A 16,810-nucleotide genomic window follows, 5' to 3' on the forward strand; every position below is an offset into this window, starting at 1 on the left:
GCGCTGTCCTTGTTTCGGCGCGCCCTGTTGCCAGATATACGCCAGAGAGCAAAACAGTGTTCCAGACAACGTTGTGACGTAATAAAAATTTATTAAAATGCATCTGAAACGTCGTATTCTGCGAAGTAAAATTTGGAACGACAATTTCGGAAATACATTTTCCTGCAGTATTTCATTAAGATCATAATCCGATAGTATGTACATAATTTTTTTTTATTTATAAGGTGTCCTAGTTGAAAAATTCTTTGTATAATTAATTATTTGCATTTTGTCTGAGCATGATGCATAATTTTATGGAATGCCTTGTTCTTAATAACGACCGAATGCTAAAAACAGTTTCTTCCGTGAAATAATAGTTTATTAACATTGATTTTTTTCCAATGACTTCAACTGTTAGAATACTGTCAATAAGTTATTGTTTATGGTCTTAAATAGTAATATATATTTTTAAAATATTAAAAATTATTATGGACAAAGGCTGTATTCAAAATGATATTTTCAAAGTTTACAAGCTGAGTAGTTAACAATCTGGCAACAGTGGTCGCCATCGGCTCCGTACTGCGATCCGAGCACGAAGGCGGGATCACAAATAGTCCGACGCCTCCGTCCGACATCCGTCCGTCCGCAACTCTTGCGTCCGTCAACGCCATGCGTCCGGCTGAATATTATCCCAAATAAGTCGTTTGCCGACAATCCGTTTTTTTTTTACTTTAATCTCTCTCGGACGATTCTTTTTACGGGTGTCGTGTTTGCTATTCATGTCGGTGTCTGTGTATGCACGCATTGCATTAGCTTTTTTTTTTTTTTTTCGCGGGGAAATTCAGAGTCGTGATTGAATTTGTCTGGACGTGAGAACCGCAATGCTGGCTGCTACGACACACGACCATACAAGGCCCTGTTGTTCTGATGACAATTATTGACTGCCGCGGCCGGAACCGTCAAAAGAGTCAAAGAGCAGCTTTTTGACGGACGGACGGACGGACATGGTCGGGCGAAAAAAAATAAAACATGTCATAAATTAGGATATCAATTTCATACAATATTATAAGATTTAAAGTTTTCAAAAAACTAATTTTTTTCCATACTTTTTTTTTTTTTTTTAATTTTTAACCGTGTAAAAACAGTCTACTTTTGTGGTGGCGACCCACAGAGGTCGCGTGATGGACGGAGGCAACATAACGCGGGCGAGGGATGGGTTGGGGCGCAGAGGCGCAACAACTAAATTTCCAAAAGGGGGAGGGGCAATATACCTTTTTATAAAGAATCATCGATCCCCCCTATTGAAGCGGGGGGTCCGGGGGTCATCCCCCGGGAAAATTTTGTATTTGAAGGTGGAAAACGGTGCTATTTAAGCAGTTTTATTGATCTAAAAAATTGATTACACAGCACATTCTTTGCCCCCGTTTGCCCCCACTTCAAGGTTTCAGAGAGGGGGGAGGGGGGCAAAATACCCTTGCCCCCCCCTGTTGTTGCGCCCCTGGTCGGGGGGAAAGGGGGGTCCGCTCACCCACTCACCTTGGTAGAGAACCCCCTGTCGCACACGGTGCACTTGAAGGGCCGCTCCTTCGTGTGGCTGCGGTAGTGGATCTCCAAGGCGGAGTTGCAGGCGAACGTCTTGAAGCAGATGTTGCACGTGGTGTTCCCGGGCCTCACTGTTGAAGGAGCGATAAAAAAAAAGGAATTAAACGCATGCTATCCACGATGTCTTCACGCTTCGAAGTCACAAAAAAAAAAAAATACGGCGACACACAACGACGTTGATTCAAAATAATTTCACTGACGTACGCCATCGCCAAAACTGGTTTGAAAGGGCGACTCTGCACTTTTTACAAAAAAAAAATTCCTTTGGAAACCCAGTTGCCGAGAAATAGTTTCTAATACTACAAAAATAAATATTGTAAATTGGTACAGCACATTGCCGTGTTTTTTTCTGAATATACGGCGTATAATTTTTTTTAAACCATGGAAAATATAAGCGATTATTAAATAATTAGACTTAATTTTGTTTTATTAAGCTTATTAATGTGCGAAGTTAATACTGTAATGGTATTCAAGGAACGGTTTCCAAATGATTTTAATTGTTGGAGGTACTGTGACAACACAAAGCTTAAATACCCAGATAAGAGTCCGAACCCAGTATGAATGCGAACACTATTTTATAGTGATACAGTTGACAGTTGTGTTCATGTAAATGTAAGAATTTACAAAATATCTGTAATGTTACATTATGTGTTCCAGTGCAGGAAGCGGCTGTCGTCCTAAGAATGAAGATACAAAACATGAAATTAAATAACTCAGTTTTTTTGCCATGGATTATCTATAAAATATATGATTACTTACAATGTTTGATAAACACAAAATGTAAGTACTTGAACTAACATAAATATAACTTTTAAAAAAGATAGTCAAATTCACACACTGAGTTTATTTTCTACGAGACCAGTGCAAAACAACAATTGTTATGTCCATGAAACTATTTTGAATCAATCTCCCCCATACGTTCTTTGAATGGTTCTTGCAATAAGGAAGATTGATTCAAGATGTAGTTTTGGACATACGCCTTTGCTGATTAAGTGATTACACTGTATGCCATAAGAAACGTCAAGAAATATATATAGGTGTGTGTATATATATATATATATACACACACACACACACACAATAATACAGTAAACATGCGAAAATAAAGTGATGTCAAAAAATTAAAACATAAGACAGCACAGAAAATTCCATGGAAGGAATTAGTCAAAAATTATTATAGCACAGACTGAAACAGTACCTAGGCTAACAACGACGAGACACTAGCAACAAAAACAGTAAATAAAGACAATAAAAGACGTTGGATAACACAACGACAAACAGAATAACCCAACGATGATACTAGACATACAAAATGGACAACCAAGAGACGCACAGACGAAAACAGCAATGTGGCAAAACAGATATTCTTTACGCCACAACGACGACAAAGCAGACGAACACAGATGGCTTCTTACGACAACTGTTATCACATCGCTGGTTTCGTCTCTGTGTTGTCGTGTTGTCCTAGGTCGTTTTTGCCTGTATTTTCTGTTTTTTATATACTGTCACGTTGGTAACCGCCGTGTCCTTCTGTGCTGTAGTAATTTTTTTTACTAATTCCTTCTACGAAATTTTCTGTGCTGTCTTATGTTTGAAACTTTTTTGCATCGTCTGATTTTGACTTGTTTTCTAATTGTTTGCATATTTATCTTTTTTGTCTGTTACTGAGGTTTCTTATGTCATGGTTTTGAAAATTTTTTGGACCTTGATAACCCCATGGATGTTTTCGGTGAACAAGGCCTCTCCTAGGGGTATGGGAATTTGACAATTTCAGCAATGGCGTATGTCCATAACTACGTCTTAAATCAATCTTCCCCATATCGCAAGAACCATTCAAAGAACTTAACTATGCACACACATCACAGGCACGTCGGGGAAGGAATAGGCCATGGCTCATTGGTCAAGAGACTCAACAAAAAAACGCGGTTAAATTTGGGTGTCATTTTAGGTTGGAATAAAATAAATTACTTGACGCGACGTGGTTTGGTTGATTGCAAATGATGCGCAAAAATTATGTAATGCAACAGCTGTCTTTCACTAGCAGGGTTCCCATATTCTTATACCAACCATTTTTCCCGAGTTCAATTTCGCAAGGTAACATAAACACATTACACAAAAAAAAAACGGAACACGTTTCTAACACATGTAAAACTTCTAATTTACCATAAAAAAATTTCCCCCATTCAGAGTTTTCAATTTCATCATTTCCATCATTGCTGTGACACCAAAACTGTCAGTCTGTAATGTAAACCCACCAATTTCGATGAAGTCTTTGAAAACAGAAATACAACATTTATTGTGACCAGGATGAATGTCGATAGGAACATTAATGTCATAATTAAAACAAATAGCTAATCCAATTTGTTAAACTAACATTTTTTTTTCAAATTTCCTGCGTTCTCCATGTTTTGAAGACGTCTTTTTTTGTCAATTCTTTGAGTTTAAATTTTTTTCCTTTTCCAGATTTTTCCCTGTCGGAGGGAACCCTGCACTGTCCCATTCAAAAGGCATGAAAGCTTCTCTCGCTTGAAAGAACCAGCAGGCGGGGGGGGGGGGGGGAATTCATTTTCAAACGGTCAAAAACAATCAAATGGAGCTGAATTGTTGCCCCTTGGATGGGCAGCCCTTCAGGATTTTTCTGACAGTGGTTAGTTTAGGGCTTCCCATCCAAGGGGCAAAAATTCAGACAACCTTTCAAAAACACTACTGTCAGAAAAATCCTGATGGGCTGCCCTTCCAAGGGGCAAGTTTTCAGGATTATTTAAAAACTTAAAGAAACATGTTTTCAAAAATTGGATGGGCTGCCCTTCCAGTCGCTGTACAAACAAACCATTGCCAGAAAATTCCTGAAGGGCTGCCCTTCCAAGGGGCAGCATTTCAGTCGCCCCAATCAAATATCCACGCCAATAATCACCATATCTATAGCCATGGCCTATTGTAAGTATATAACCGTTCCAGCATTTGCCTGGAGCGGTTTCCAACAATAAAAAAAAGAGCAACGGAGAACGCGAAGCCAGCATGGCCGGACCCACAGGTATCGAAACCCATTGTCCAGAGACCGGGAAAAATTCGCGATTTCAGGATAGACTCCATAGATCCTCTATAGATAGAGACCGAAAAAAATTCGCGATTTCAATGACCTGTAGAACAGACTCCATGATCCTCTATGCATGCGGGAAAATGACATAGCTGCTCATTGGCTACTGACTCGTGATACCTGTTAACTGGGACGCTAGTGATTCGATACTTCTTTTGTTAAAGGTTTTTCATTGGCCGAGTGTCATTCAGATAAAATGTTGCCCCAATCACTGATGCGGTAAAAAGGCAAACGTTTTTGGATTCTAGCCTATCGCGAAAGGAATCCGCGAATTTTTCCGGTCTCTATCTATAGAGACGGGCAAATTACACCTGCTCATTGGCCACTGAATCGTGACACTTGTTAACCAAGATGCTCGTAAATCGGTAGGTACTTATTTTGCTGAAGGTTTTCCATTGGCCCAGGGTGCTTCCAGATGAACCGTGTACCCCAATAAAAAAAAAAGGAGTCTAGCCTACCGCGAAATGAATCCGCGAATTTTTTCAGATCCCCGCAGCTGCGTCTCGCAATCCCAGCCACGCAATGCGTCGGCGTGCCACTGAGAGAAAAGATTGTTTGCCTCAACAAAATATTTGTTCGTATATGGCGAAATAAACATAATTTGTTAATTCAAATAAATATTTTGTAGTAGGAAATATTCCGTTGACCCAACAAAATGGTTTTTCAACTCAACTGTTTATTTGGTTAGGTGTAGGTAACAAATAATTTTTGTTACTTACCAAGTTTGGTTAAGCTAACAAAATTAATATTTTGTTACAGAAAGTAAATATTTGTTTCGTCATATATAAACAAATATTTGTCGGATTCAAGCAAACCTTTTTCTGTGTGTGGGGGGAACGGGAGCCAACCGAGAAAGCCCTTCCACACCGTGACCACGACAGCCAAATTTCCCCGACTGCGAAGGACCGTGGTTCGAGCCTTGCAAGATCTCCAGAACACCCGTTATTTTAAAACTCTGAAGTGTCCGCGTTTCCGTGGTTGGCTGGGCTTATTTCAAGGTGCATGGTTCACTGTCTGAAAGAGCCAATCAAGGCAATTCAGTGCCGAACAGAGCACTGACGTCTCTTGCAGACGGCCGCCAATCAAAAAAAATAAAAAAAAGGGAACAAACCAACGGGCATACATTGCTGCAGGCTAATAATCGATCAGAATTTTTTTTTTCTCGCGAAAAACACACGCCCCTACGTATCACCTCTGAACAGTTACAATCGAAAGGGAAAAAAAATCGACGTTTATTTAGTTCAATTTTCCACACCTTAAAAAGTAATTCGAATATGGCTGCGCCGAAATTTATAACCGTGTCCAACTTGCTCGGGATACAGGCAAGGGGGTTTAGTGAGTGAGTGAGACACGTTAAATTAAATATAATTTAGTCCAATGGCAGAAAGAAAGCAATATTTTTTTGAAAGCAACAGATTGTAATGAGGATTGGATTATATGCATTTTATATATTTTTTATAAAGTAGTATGAAACTTTTATATACAGACAAAAATATTTTATGTTTCATGGGGAGCAGCAGGAATTTTCGCGGGGAAATAATTGTGAGCCGAGTCTTTCGGTGCGCCAGAGATGTGCGACATCTGACCTCCGTAACGAGCAAATTCACGTGTTCCTATTTTGCAAATACATTTACATATAATACGAAACTCGTATACGAAATTTAACGTAGAATACTGTAATATAACGCCGAGCGTGATAAATATACGCAAATTTTGTTTTCAAATACCTATATTCTCGCGAATCACGAAGATATGTCGACTATTGAATCATTCAATTTGCAGAGCGAATTTTTAAACTGTGTAATTTAACGGCTCCGGTAAAAACCAAATACTTGAAAAAAATACTTATCCCGGTCTGGACCCGACTTTCGTCAAGGATTTTTTTTTATTAAAATACTGTCAAATTAGTTCAAATTCATTAAACAGTTAATACTATAAAGTTTCCCTTTGGCTTTGTGAACTTTGGTTAGCGCCAACTGCCACAGATGGCTGCGTTTCATTCTCAAAATTACTCCTACCAAATGCCGTATACCGAGATCTAATATGTTCCATAATATCAAAAAAATATTCATCTAAACGCTCATTAGACTGCAATAAGTTATGCTAGCGGCAGCGGTTTCTTCCTTGTGATTGGCGGCCATTTGTAAGAGAAGCCATTGCCTTATTTGGCCGGGCCACTCACGAAAGCGTTTGCTACCGCACTGAATGGCTGTGCAGACAGTTGGCGTGTGCCTGAAAGAAACTCTGCCGATCACGAAACCGATGTTTCAGAGTTTTAACACTCAAGAAGTCTCAACATATTTTCGTGAAAAAATACATGCTACTGAATACCGCCACTTAACTTTTAATTACGACACAATAAACACGAACAATGATAATTTTAACTAGTTTGTGTTCAGGCAATAAACGAGATGATAGGCTATACATATGCTTTTAAAGTGACTAAAACAACTTCCACTTTTACATTACATGTGACAGGATGTGTACGATAGGAGTATATGGAAGGAACTGAGGGATAAGTTGGCAAGACTGCAGTCACATTGCTTTTAAATCCGTCGAAAAACATCTCACACTAACAAATTATTTTTAAAAATGTAATATGATATTGTATTTTTCATTGAAATAGCACATGAAACGCTTCTAGCTAGCTCATGTAAGTTATCTTGAAGTACCTTAGAACCATATTTAAATCTGAATATCTACAAATCACCTTTTTTTAATCACCAAACTATATATGTCCTTATTCTGACAGTAACAAATCATAGCTAAAGAATGTCATTTTAAACCAAGTGTCACAAACACAGTAAACAACGTTCATCTAAACCTTTTTTAATTTTTGCACAGTAAGAGTTTGTAGTTCTGTATAAATTTATAGAAAATTCTTATAATTTTTAAAACACTGCCACAAATATTCACATTTTCTTTTCGGGATTCTTCAATGTGGTGAAATCTTCTAAACAATAGTGGACTCCGAATATATTAGGAGACAAATGCTGATATAGTGATGTATTAAGACCGAAGATAACCAATAATACAACCTCCTGCCCACCGCATGACCCTTGGTGATCATACAGCAATTAAAGATACAAAACCAATAATAACTGGATAAGTCAGTGAAGTAGCCAGAATTATTCTATTAGAGGGAAAGAATCAATTTAAAGTTATTGTAACAAACCTTGAAAACCTTATTGTTGAATTGAGCAATTTTTTAAGCGTAGATTGATGGCGAAAGTTAAAGTTTGTTATTGTGTGAGGATTAACATTGATTTAAAATGTTAAAAAAAAAAAAATACTTTACGTGGTTACAAACACGGACAATTATTTTTGCTGCTTCAGTCACCAGTCAAAGTAGATGTAATATTTTATTTGTTTGCTACTTTAACTCTAGAAGAATTCTTTATGTTGTTGTTGGATTTTTTTTACGGATGGATAAACTGCACGATTGTCTGCGGTTCCAATGTTACCATTTTATGACCGATTCTGGAAGAGTAGCATGTCATCCCTACTCCTACACATTCTGTAAATTTTATCTCCTTTCATACCTAATCCATCAGTGAATCAAGGACTTGTAGGAAAACTAAAAACAACAAACCACAAAAGTCGATGACCAACTTTTCAATAGTCCAATTTTTCTATTACTCACCTGCCCGAGTGTCCAAAGTACAGGTATTATACAGGATGTCCGAAAAGTCTTTCCCTGATTACAAAAATTAATAACATCGGATAGAAGTAAGATAAAAATATGAAACTGGTGACAAAATGTTGAGAAACTATTCAAGTTTTTTTTTTTCAAACATCAGTGCACTTCCACATGAGCACCTTTGGTAGCACGTAGCACATCTAAATTTAGTAAATATTCAATTTCCGTCCACACATTAGCCAACTTCATTGGAGGGATCGATGCATTGACTCTGGTTATCCGTTTTCGAAGGGTTGCAATATCTGGTACATGTGTTCGGTAGACCTCGTCATTGACATAACCCCATAAAAAGAAGTCTAATGGGGTTATGTCAGGAGAGCGTGGAAGCCAAACCGTTGGTCCATCACGACTGATACATAGTCCAGGAAAGGTCATATCAAGATAGGCACCGACCTCCAAACCCCAATGAGGTGGTGCACCGTCTTGTTGAAACATGACAGCGGGGTGATACTCAAGCAGCTGAGGAACAGCATAAAGTTGTGACATGTCTAAATACACTGGAGATGTGATGGTTGCCTCAGCGAAGAAGAATGGCCCGATAATTCTGTCATGCAATAGCGCGCACCAAACATTCACTTTTGGACTTCCTCTGGTACACTCCATCACCTCGCCAGGGGGCTGTGAACCCCAAATGCACACGTTATTGCGATTCACTACTCCACTGACAAAAAAGGTCGCCTCGTCAGAAAAGTCAATTCGTTGGAGATAGCCATTATCGTCCTCCATACGTGATAACATTTCGACCACAAATTCATATCGACGTGTACTGTCATTGGGCAACAGAGTCTGAACAATTTGCACTTTATATGCACGAAACATTAAACGCTTGTGTAAGATATCGTGGAGAGAGCTTTTTGGCATCTGTAATTCACGTGAGGCCCTTCGCACAGATTTCTTCGGACTTCGCAGAAATAACTGTCTCACAGCTTCCACCCTTTCATCTGAGATTGATGGTCGACCAGACTTCGGAAGCAACCGATCCTGTGGTCTTGAACTTCTCATACCAAGTCTTAACGCTCTTGATATCAGGGGGAATGTTTCCATATGTGGTCTGGAAGTTTCTCTGCACTGTTATTGGTGATCTTGTCTCGTGGTACCAGAACACACTGCGCTTTCTCCTGATTGGTTATCATGTCCGGCTTCCTGGGTACCACACCTCAGACACTTCTAAACTACTGCAAAATTATAACAAAAAAAACTTGAGCTATAACCTAAAATTTTGACACCAATTTCATATTTTTATCGTACGTCTAGCCGAAGTTATAAATTTGTGCAATCAGGGAAAGACTTTTCGGGCATCCTGTAGTATTCAAATGTTCTAATTTCCGTAACCTAACACAAACTTTCATGGGATATTATTTTTAATAACGATATTTAATATAGTTAGTTTAGAATTGTAAAATGTATTCTCTGCATAAAGTACAGCACTTACATAAAAACAATTTCACTATCAATTTACGAAGAACGCTAGTTACAAATTACCCATTGTTCTTCGTAAATTTACGGCTATCTTCGTGAATTTACGGACACAGTTCACTTACTTTAAACATGAGTCCAAAATAAAATATTTGATATATTAAATAAGCATTCAAAAACTGGTTAAGTCTACAGTAATAACAATCTTATATTCTTCGTTGAAATGTCCAGGGACGTGACTAGAGGGGAGCATACGAGGTATTGCGCCACGTGCGCCGCATTGGGGGGTTGGCGCATTTGGGGAGAACCGCCAAACTGGCATAGTAATTTTTGCAATACACATTTACTTGAATAGCGTAGCGTAGCGTTAGAACAAAAAAATGTTGGTGGGCAGATGAACTGAATAATTCGAATTGAAAGACTTGAAAGTTACATATATATATTTTATTTAACTTAAATGGTAATTGATTTAATTGCGGTAATTTCACATTTATATCACGTACTATTCAAAATGTGTTGCATTAAAAGTGAAATTACTGCAATTAAATCAATCGATTTACCATTCAAGTTAAATAAAAAATATTTCAAATAGTGAAATGAATATGTGGTGACGATACGAGATGTCGGGAAAGGTTTTGGATTTGTTGGTTTGAAGAAAAAAAGGGGGGCATCATGAAAGAAAAGGGGAGGGCCGCGTGGAAAATTGTCCAGTTACGTCCCTGGAAATGTCCAAACATTTACTGAAATTTCCAACAGTAAGAATAGTAGCCTACTCGATCGGGTGGACTCAGAACAGTTTAACAACTCGAACAGTTGGTCAAATACTAATGTGGCAAGGTTGTTCTTGTTTATCCGCTGGTTCTTGATAGGCTGGCGGATGAAGGTATAGGACGGACCCACTTTCGCCAACCTGTGGAAGTGGGAATGACTGCCGTCACATACCAGACTCGGTCAGTGTTGTTCTTAGAACAGTTGGCCACTCGAACAAGTCGTTCGGACCCTGTTCGCCGCTGAATTTTGAGCTCTGCAATGCAAGCTCAGTAAACAAAAGTTATGCTCGAGTGTGCTCGTGCTCAAAGCAGGGTTCCCCAAACCTTTTTCTGATTACGTCACCCTATAGCCACAGATTTCAGAAATCTGTGGCTTAATACGAGGGCTGTTTTTTTTCAACCTCCGAAAGGCTATATAAAAAAAGGAAATTTACGTAACATAGTAATTCTACCACCAAAAGTACAGTAGGGTCTTACTTATTTTAATACATAGCAGCCAAAACTATCGAGGCATTTGTCATATCGTAACACAAGCTTATCTATGCATGTTTCGAAGAAGTTAGCCGCCAGTGAATAGAGATAACAGGACAAGTGCCTTGATCTCCCGCTCCCTAATCGCTGGACTAATCGCGCGGCGCACTGGCTCCCGCGTCAAGAATTATCGCAAGAATATGAATAATGAGGCACAATACTCCGCACAATTAGTCCACCCGCCTTACAGCGGTGTCGTGAGGGAGCGGGAGATCAAGGCACTTGTCCTGTTATCTCTATTCACTGGCGGCTAACTTCTTCGAAACATGCATAGATAAGCTTGTGTTACGATATAACAAATGCCTCGATAGTTTTGGCTTTTATGTATTAAAATAAGTAAGACCCTACTGTACTTTTGGTGGTAGAATTACTATGTTACGTAAATTTCGTTTTTTTATATAGCGTTTCGGAGGTTGAAAAAAAAAGCCCTAGTACATACATAGTTAACGCATTATTTTTAAACCTCTTTAATTTTTTTTCATATATAATAAAATATATATTTTATTTTATTCAATTGTAGTACTAAACAATGCTGACGTTCAGGAATGATATGAACATATGCAAAAAGTTCATATGTATGATAATGATTACTTATTTGCTAAAAGCAAATGGTATACCTACATACAGAATGCCGCTTCAAATTCCATATAGGAATATTTTTTCAGTCCCCAGACACATGTAAGGTGAGACACGACCCACGATGCAGGGTGTTCGGCGACACTGCGGAAGCACGTGCTGACGTCGACTGCAGCCTTGCCAAGGGCGAGTTAGGGGGAGAGTGGGGGGGGGGGGGGGGTGGGGAGGCAGCCGGGGGGGGAGGAGGCGGGAAGAGGACTCCGGAGCCGGCGAACGCACGTCTCACCTGCCGGGCCGACCGCCAGGCCGAGCGGGCTGAACGCCGTCGAGGTGAGCACGGACGAGGTGAGCGACGACAGCGCGGACGTCATGAGCGGAGACGACCCCGGCGGCGGCGGCGGCACGAGGCCGAAGCTGGAGAAGACCCCGTGTGGCGGTGGTGGCGGAGGCGGCGGTGGTGGCGGCGGCGGAGGCGGCGGGGGCGGCGCGGCGGTCGACCGCGGGGTGAGGTCCAGCGCCCCCAGCGAGCCCGACTCGGACGGCGACGGGCTGCGGTGCTGGAGGCGGTGGTGCTGGTATTGCAGGTGGTGCAGGGGAGGCGGCGGGGACGGCGACTCCCCTCCTCGCGCGGGGCTGGCGGCGGCGGGCGTGGACGGCTTGTCGCCGGCGGCGGGCGTGGGCGAGCGCTCGGCGGAGCGGCGGTAGCCGGAGGCCATGGTGGTGATGGTGCGCACCTGGTTCTCCAGGGCCGCCAGCGACGTGGAGAAGGAGCTCTGCAGGCCGCCGCCGCCGACGCTGACGCCGCCGCTGCCGCTGCTGTTGTCGTCGTCGAGGAAGTCGTGCCTGTAGCCGTCTTTGGAGTCGGCGTCGTGCCTGAGCGCCGCCAGCGACGGCGGCGCGGGGAAGCCGTGCGCGAACAGCGGGAAGCCTGCCGCGGGCGGCGGGTAGTCCCTGATCTCCGCCGCCTGGATCTGCTCGGGGCTGAGGTCCGTGGGCTCGCCCGTGTGCAGCCGTATGTGCTGCTGCAGCACCAGCGCGTTGCTGAACTTCTTGTGGCACACGGGACACTGGTGCAGCACCCGGGCCGGTGGCTTGGCGCGGTGCACGCCCATGTGCGTCTTCAGGTTGCCCTTGGTGGTGAAGGCGCGGCCGCAGATCTTGCACTTGAAGGGCCGCTCGCCCGTGTGCGTGCGGTAGTGCATCTGCAGCGCGCTCTTGCACGACAGCACCCGGTGGCAGATCACGCACTGGTTGGGGTCCGTCAGCTTGTGCTCGATGTTGTCCACCAGCTGCTGCAGCTTGGACGTCTCGCTGGTCTTGGTGACCTCGATGAGGCTCTCCCAGGAGTTGTCGTTGCTGCCGGGCCGCGGCAGCAGGCTGGCGTAGACGGCGGGGTCGCGCGCCGGGTCCCCCGCGAGCCCACTGCCCGAGGAGCTGCTGCCCGGGGGCGACGCGGCGTGCGGGAAGGGCAGCGAGGGAGGCAGCCTCTGGCCCGCCGCCGGCTCCTGCCTGCCGGACAGGTTCTCCGGCTGCTCCTGCGCCCCCAGGCTGTCCTCGCTGCTGTACTTGCTGTCCAGGCTGCAGTCGTCGTACAGGTACCGCGCCGCGTCCGCGTCCTCCTGCTCGAGCTCCATCTCCGGCTCCAGCTTGGGCGACAGCCGCTCCGCCGCCGGCGCCGGCGGTGGCGGGGGCGGGGGCGACCCCTCGTCCGGAGGCTCGTGCTTGACGGGCGGCGGCGGTGGCGGAGGTGGCGACTCGGCCGCCGCCTGCGGCTTGCTGAGGTTCTCGGGCACGTCCTGCTCGCCGCGGTGCCCGAACAGCGCGTGAGGCGGCAGTTGGTGCGGCTCCAGGGGGCGGTGGGAGGGGGGCGGGTGCATCTGGTGGGGCAGGAGGTCGGGCGGCGGCGGGCGGAACAGGGGGAAGCCGCTCGGGTGGAAGGGGTGGTGCGGCGGCGGCGGGGGCGGCGGGTGGTGCGGGGACATGCCCGGCGAGGTTGGGCCCCCGCCGCCCCCCTGCTGCTGCATCTGGGCCAGGAGGGGCGGGTGGTACTTGTCGAGGTGCTCGGGGACCGGGTTGGGGTTCATCTTCACGTGGGGGAACTTGGCGGTGTGGCGCTGGAAGTGGACCTTGAGGTTGCCCTTGGTCGTGAACCGGCTGCCGCACACGTTGCACTTGAAGGGGCGCTCACCCGTGTGCGAGCGGATGTGTATCTGCAGCGCCGAGTCGCTGCCGAACACCTTGCCGCAGTAGCGGCAGCGGTGCTTGAAGAAGGGCTCGTTGCGGCCGCCCTTGCCGTCGTACGGCGACAGCGAGCCGCCCTTGCCGCCCTTGCGGAAGGCCAGCTCGTCGGCCAGGTTGTTGGCGAGCAGGCCCTGGCTGGCGTTGTCCAGCACCTCCTGCGCGCGCCGCTGCAGCATCTCGAGCGTGTTGGGCTCGTCGGGCGACGGCGGCGGGTCCGAGTTGGTGATGATGGACGCCGCCAGCGACGACGATATGGCGCACATGGAGAAGGGGGGCGGCGGGGGCGGGGGCGGCAGCGGGGACGGCGGCCTCGGCACCACGAGCGTCGCCGGCGGCGGCGGCGGGGGCGGCTGCTGCGTGGCGGGCACGGCCTGCGAGGCGGCGGGCGGCTCTGGCGGCGTGGCCGGGGGCGGCGTGGGCGCGGGCGGCGGGGACGCCGGCTCGGGCGACACGGGGCTGCCCTCCTTGGAGCGGGTGATCTGCAGCTGCCTCTGCAGCTGCTGGATCAGCGACAGCTGCATCACCTGCTGGTGCTGCAGCGTGAACAGGGTCGACTGCAGCACGGCCAGCTCCTGCAGCGCCACCGCGTTGTCCGCGTTGTTGGCCATGGCCGTCGCCGCGAACTGCGCCACCGCCACCTTGGTGTTCTGCAGCGCCTCGAGGGTCACGTGGCCGGGGAAGGGGAACCCGAGAGCCGCCGCCGCCGCCGCCGCCGCCGCCGCCGCCGCGTGCTCCTCCGCCTCGCCGCCGCCGTCGTTGTTGTTGTTCTCGGCGTCCTGGCGCCGGCGCAGCCGCTTGTCGCCGTAGTCGTCCTCGTCGCCGTCGACCGCCATGTCGGGGTCGGCGCGGCAGCCCGCCTGGACATGCTCCTCGCAGTCGGCGGCGCTCAGGAACTGGAGGCGGCACTGGCGACAGGTCAGCTCGTCGTCCGCCCCGCCGCCGCCGCCGCCGTCGTCCTCCGACCCGGAGGCGGAGCTCTCGCCTGCGAACAACACGCGGTCGTGCCGCATCAGCGCAGCCCGACAAAGGGGGCGCGGAAGACTACCATATTATAAAACTACCATAATGACAGTATTCCGCCTGGCCTCTTCGAAAAAAAAAGGCTGAAAAGTACCACAACGAAAATCTTCCATACGCTCAAAGGACGAGACGGAATTCTGCCATATTTTCTTACACCCTCAATGGAATGAGTACAGCAGCATTGTCCTCGAAGTAGTGTATAGAATACCCGGTAGGTAGCGCTGTCAACCCTCTAGCTGTTTCTCAGGTTAACTTTAAAGCGTACCTACAGATTGCGCTTCATACGGTGATAGTTGCAATAACATATCACATCCAGATCGCGGACGAGAAGACAGAAATGTTTCCAAAAATGTTATATAGGTAGCACTGTATTCTTATTACGATTATAAAAAATACATGTGGTACCTAGTATTCCATTCTGCCAAAATTTCTTATACTTTCTACGGAATGAGGAAAATGGCCTTACTCGTAATGTAACTAGCTTCATAGAATTTACATTTTTGCACACTGGAATAATTGAAGCAATTGTACATAATTATTTAATGAGTGCAAATGAAACGAAAAAAATTCAAGGATTTTCTTATATAATGTTTTCTGTGACTGAACACAAAAACTCAGATGTAAACGTTTTTAATGTCTATAATAAATTATTTAAAGTCTACAAAATGTGTTTTAAGATGCTGAAATGCGAGGGAAATATTCTTGTGTAGTGTAGTTTGTTGGCACAGGGCAAGCAGCACAGGCGCTCTAGGGGAGACATAGGCTCGTACATTTCGAATGTTGATGGACTTTGCACAGGCTTGCAGTCTTTCAAAAATAAACTCTGCTGAAAATTTAAGTATTTTTTTATATTAGAAAATACAAATATTACTATGCGTAGCATATTATCCTGCTTCATTAAAACTGTCAGATCTAATTGAAATTCAGTTTTTGTGCCTTACAGCATTTAAACGAATTATGACATAAAATAATAACAAAAACACTGATACACATCAATGCGACAAAACATGAAAGTACACAACACACATATAGATAAAGATTGATAAAGTTCAGTTAACCAATTGGTTGCTTTTGTTTTCACAAAAATCTTAAACCGAAACTAAAATGGTGTATACAAAATAAATATGTAGATTACAAAAGTTTTACCAATGAATATTTGTAGATTATTCAAAAGGAGTTATAATTTTTTACACATTTTATAGTTACTAATGGTTTTAGAAGTGTCACTAATTCGGTAATTGCAAGTTGGAATTATTAATCCAAACCGAGTCATTATGTCTGAACCAACAAAAATGGTAATAAAATGTTTATAATAAAAAGTGCATCACTGATCGAACGTCAAATAAATAGAACATGCAAATACGTTATATAGGAATGTAGCACATTAAAAATAATTTAAATGCCTGAAATTTTTAAATATTAATTTAAGAACTTTTTCTGCATACTTTCAATTCTTTTCTAATTAAAATGTTTTGATGCAGAGAAAGTTTTAAATTTAATAAGACCTTAAGATCTTCATGTGTTGCTAATACATGTTGGTGAAAATAAGCTTGGCATCCAATATAACTCGAAGATCTTAAAAGAGGACACCACGTTTACTTACTATGTGATAATTCTGATTAATTATATCAGTTTTTTTTGACTAAAGGTTATACAATACGTTTGTTAACTTAAAAATCAGATCCGGACCGCTGAAATATCTTGCTGAATAGTTCACAAACATATTTCCCAATTATATTATTTTTTATCAGCATCTTTTCTTGATAAATTCTGATAACAGTTGGAATATCATTTATTAAATATTAAAGAGTAGTTGAGATAAACTACTACTTTGCGGAACACCTAATACCACGAAATTGCATTTGCAAATTTGACTGC

General features: G+C 44.3%; 1 protein-coding gene across 1 annotated transcript in view; it reads right to left on the minus strand.

Moving 5' to 3' along the window:
* Positions 1-16,810, minus strand: part of LOC134538670 (sal-like protein 3) — a 370,814-nt gene that overhangs the window by 19,894 nt on the left and 334,110 nt on the right. Inside the window, exons 2-3 of the mRNA XM_063380089.1 lie at positions 11,958-14,894; positions 1,516-1,652 (exon numbers count right to left, since the gene is read on the minus strand). Coding sequence (XP_063236159.1) covers positions 1,516-1,652; positions 11,958-14,894 — 3,074 coding nt within the window. The remainder of the gene's footprint in view (positions 1-1,515; positions 1,653-11,957; positions 14,895-16,810) is intronic.

The sequence above is a fragment of the Bacillus rossius genome, chromosome 14, assembly GCF_032445375.1.
Source record: "Bacillus rossius redtenbacheri isolate Brsri chromosome 14, Brsri_v3, whole genome shotgun sequence".
In the NCBI taxonomy this organism is placed as follows: Eukaryota; Metazoa; Arthropoda; class Insecta; order Phasmatodea; family Bacillidae; genus Bacillus; species Bacillus rossius.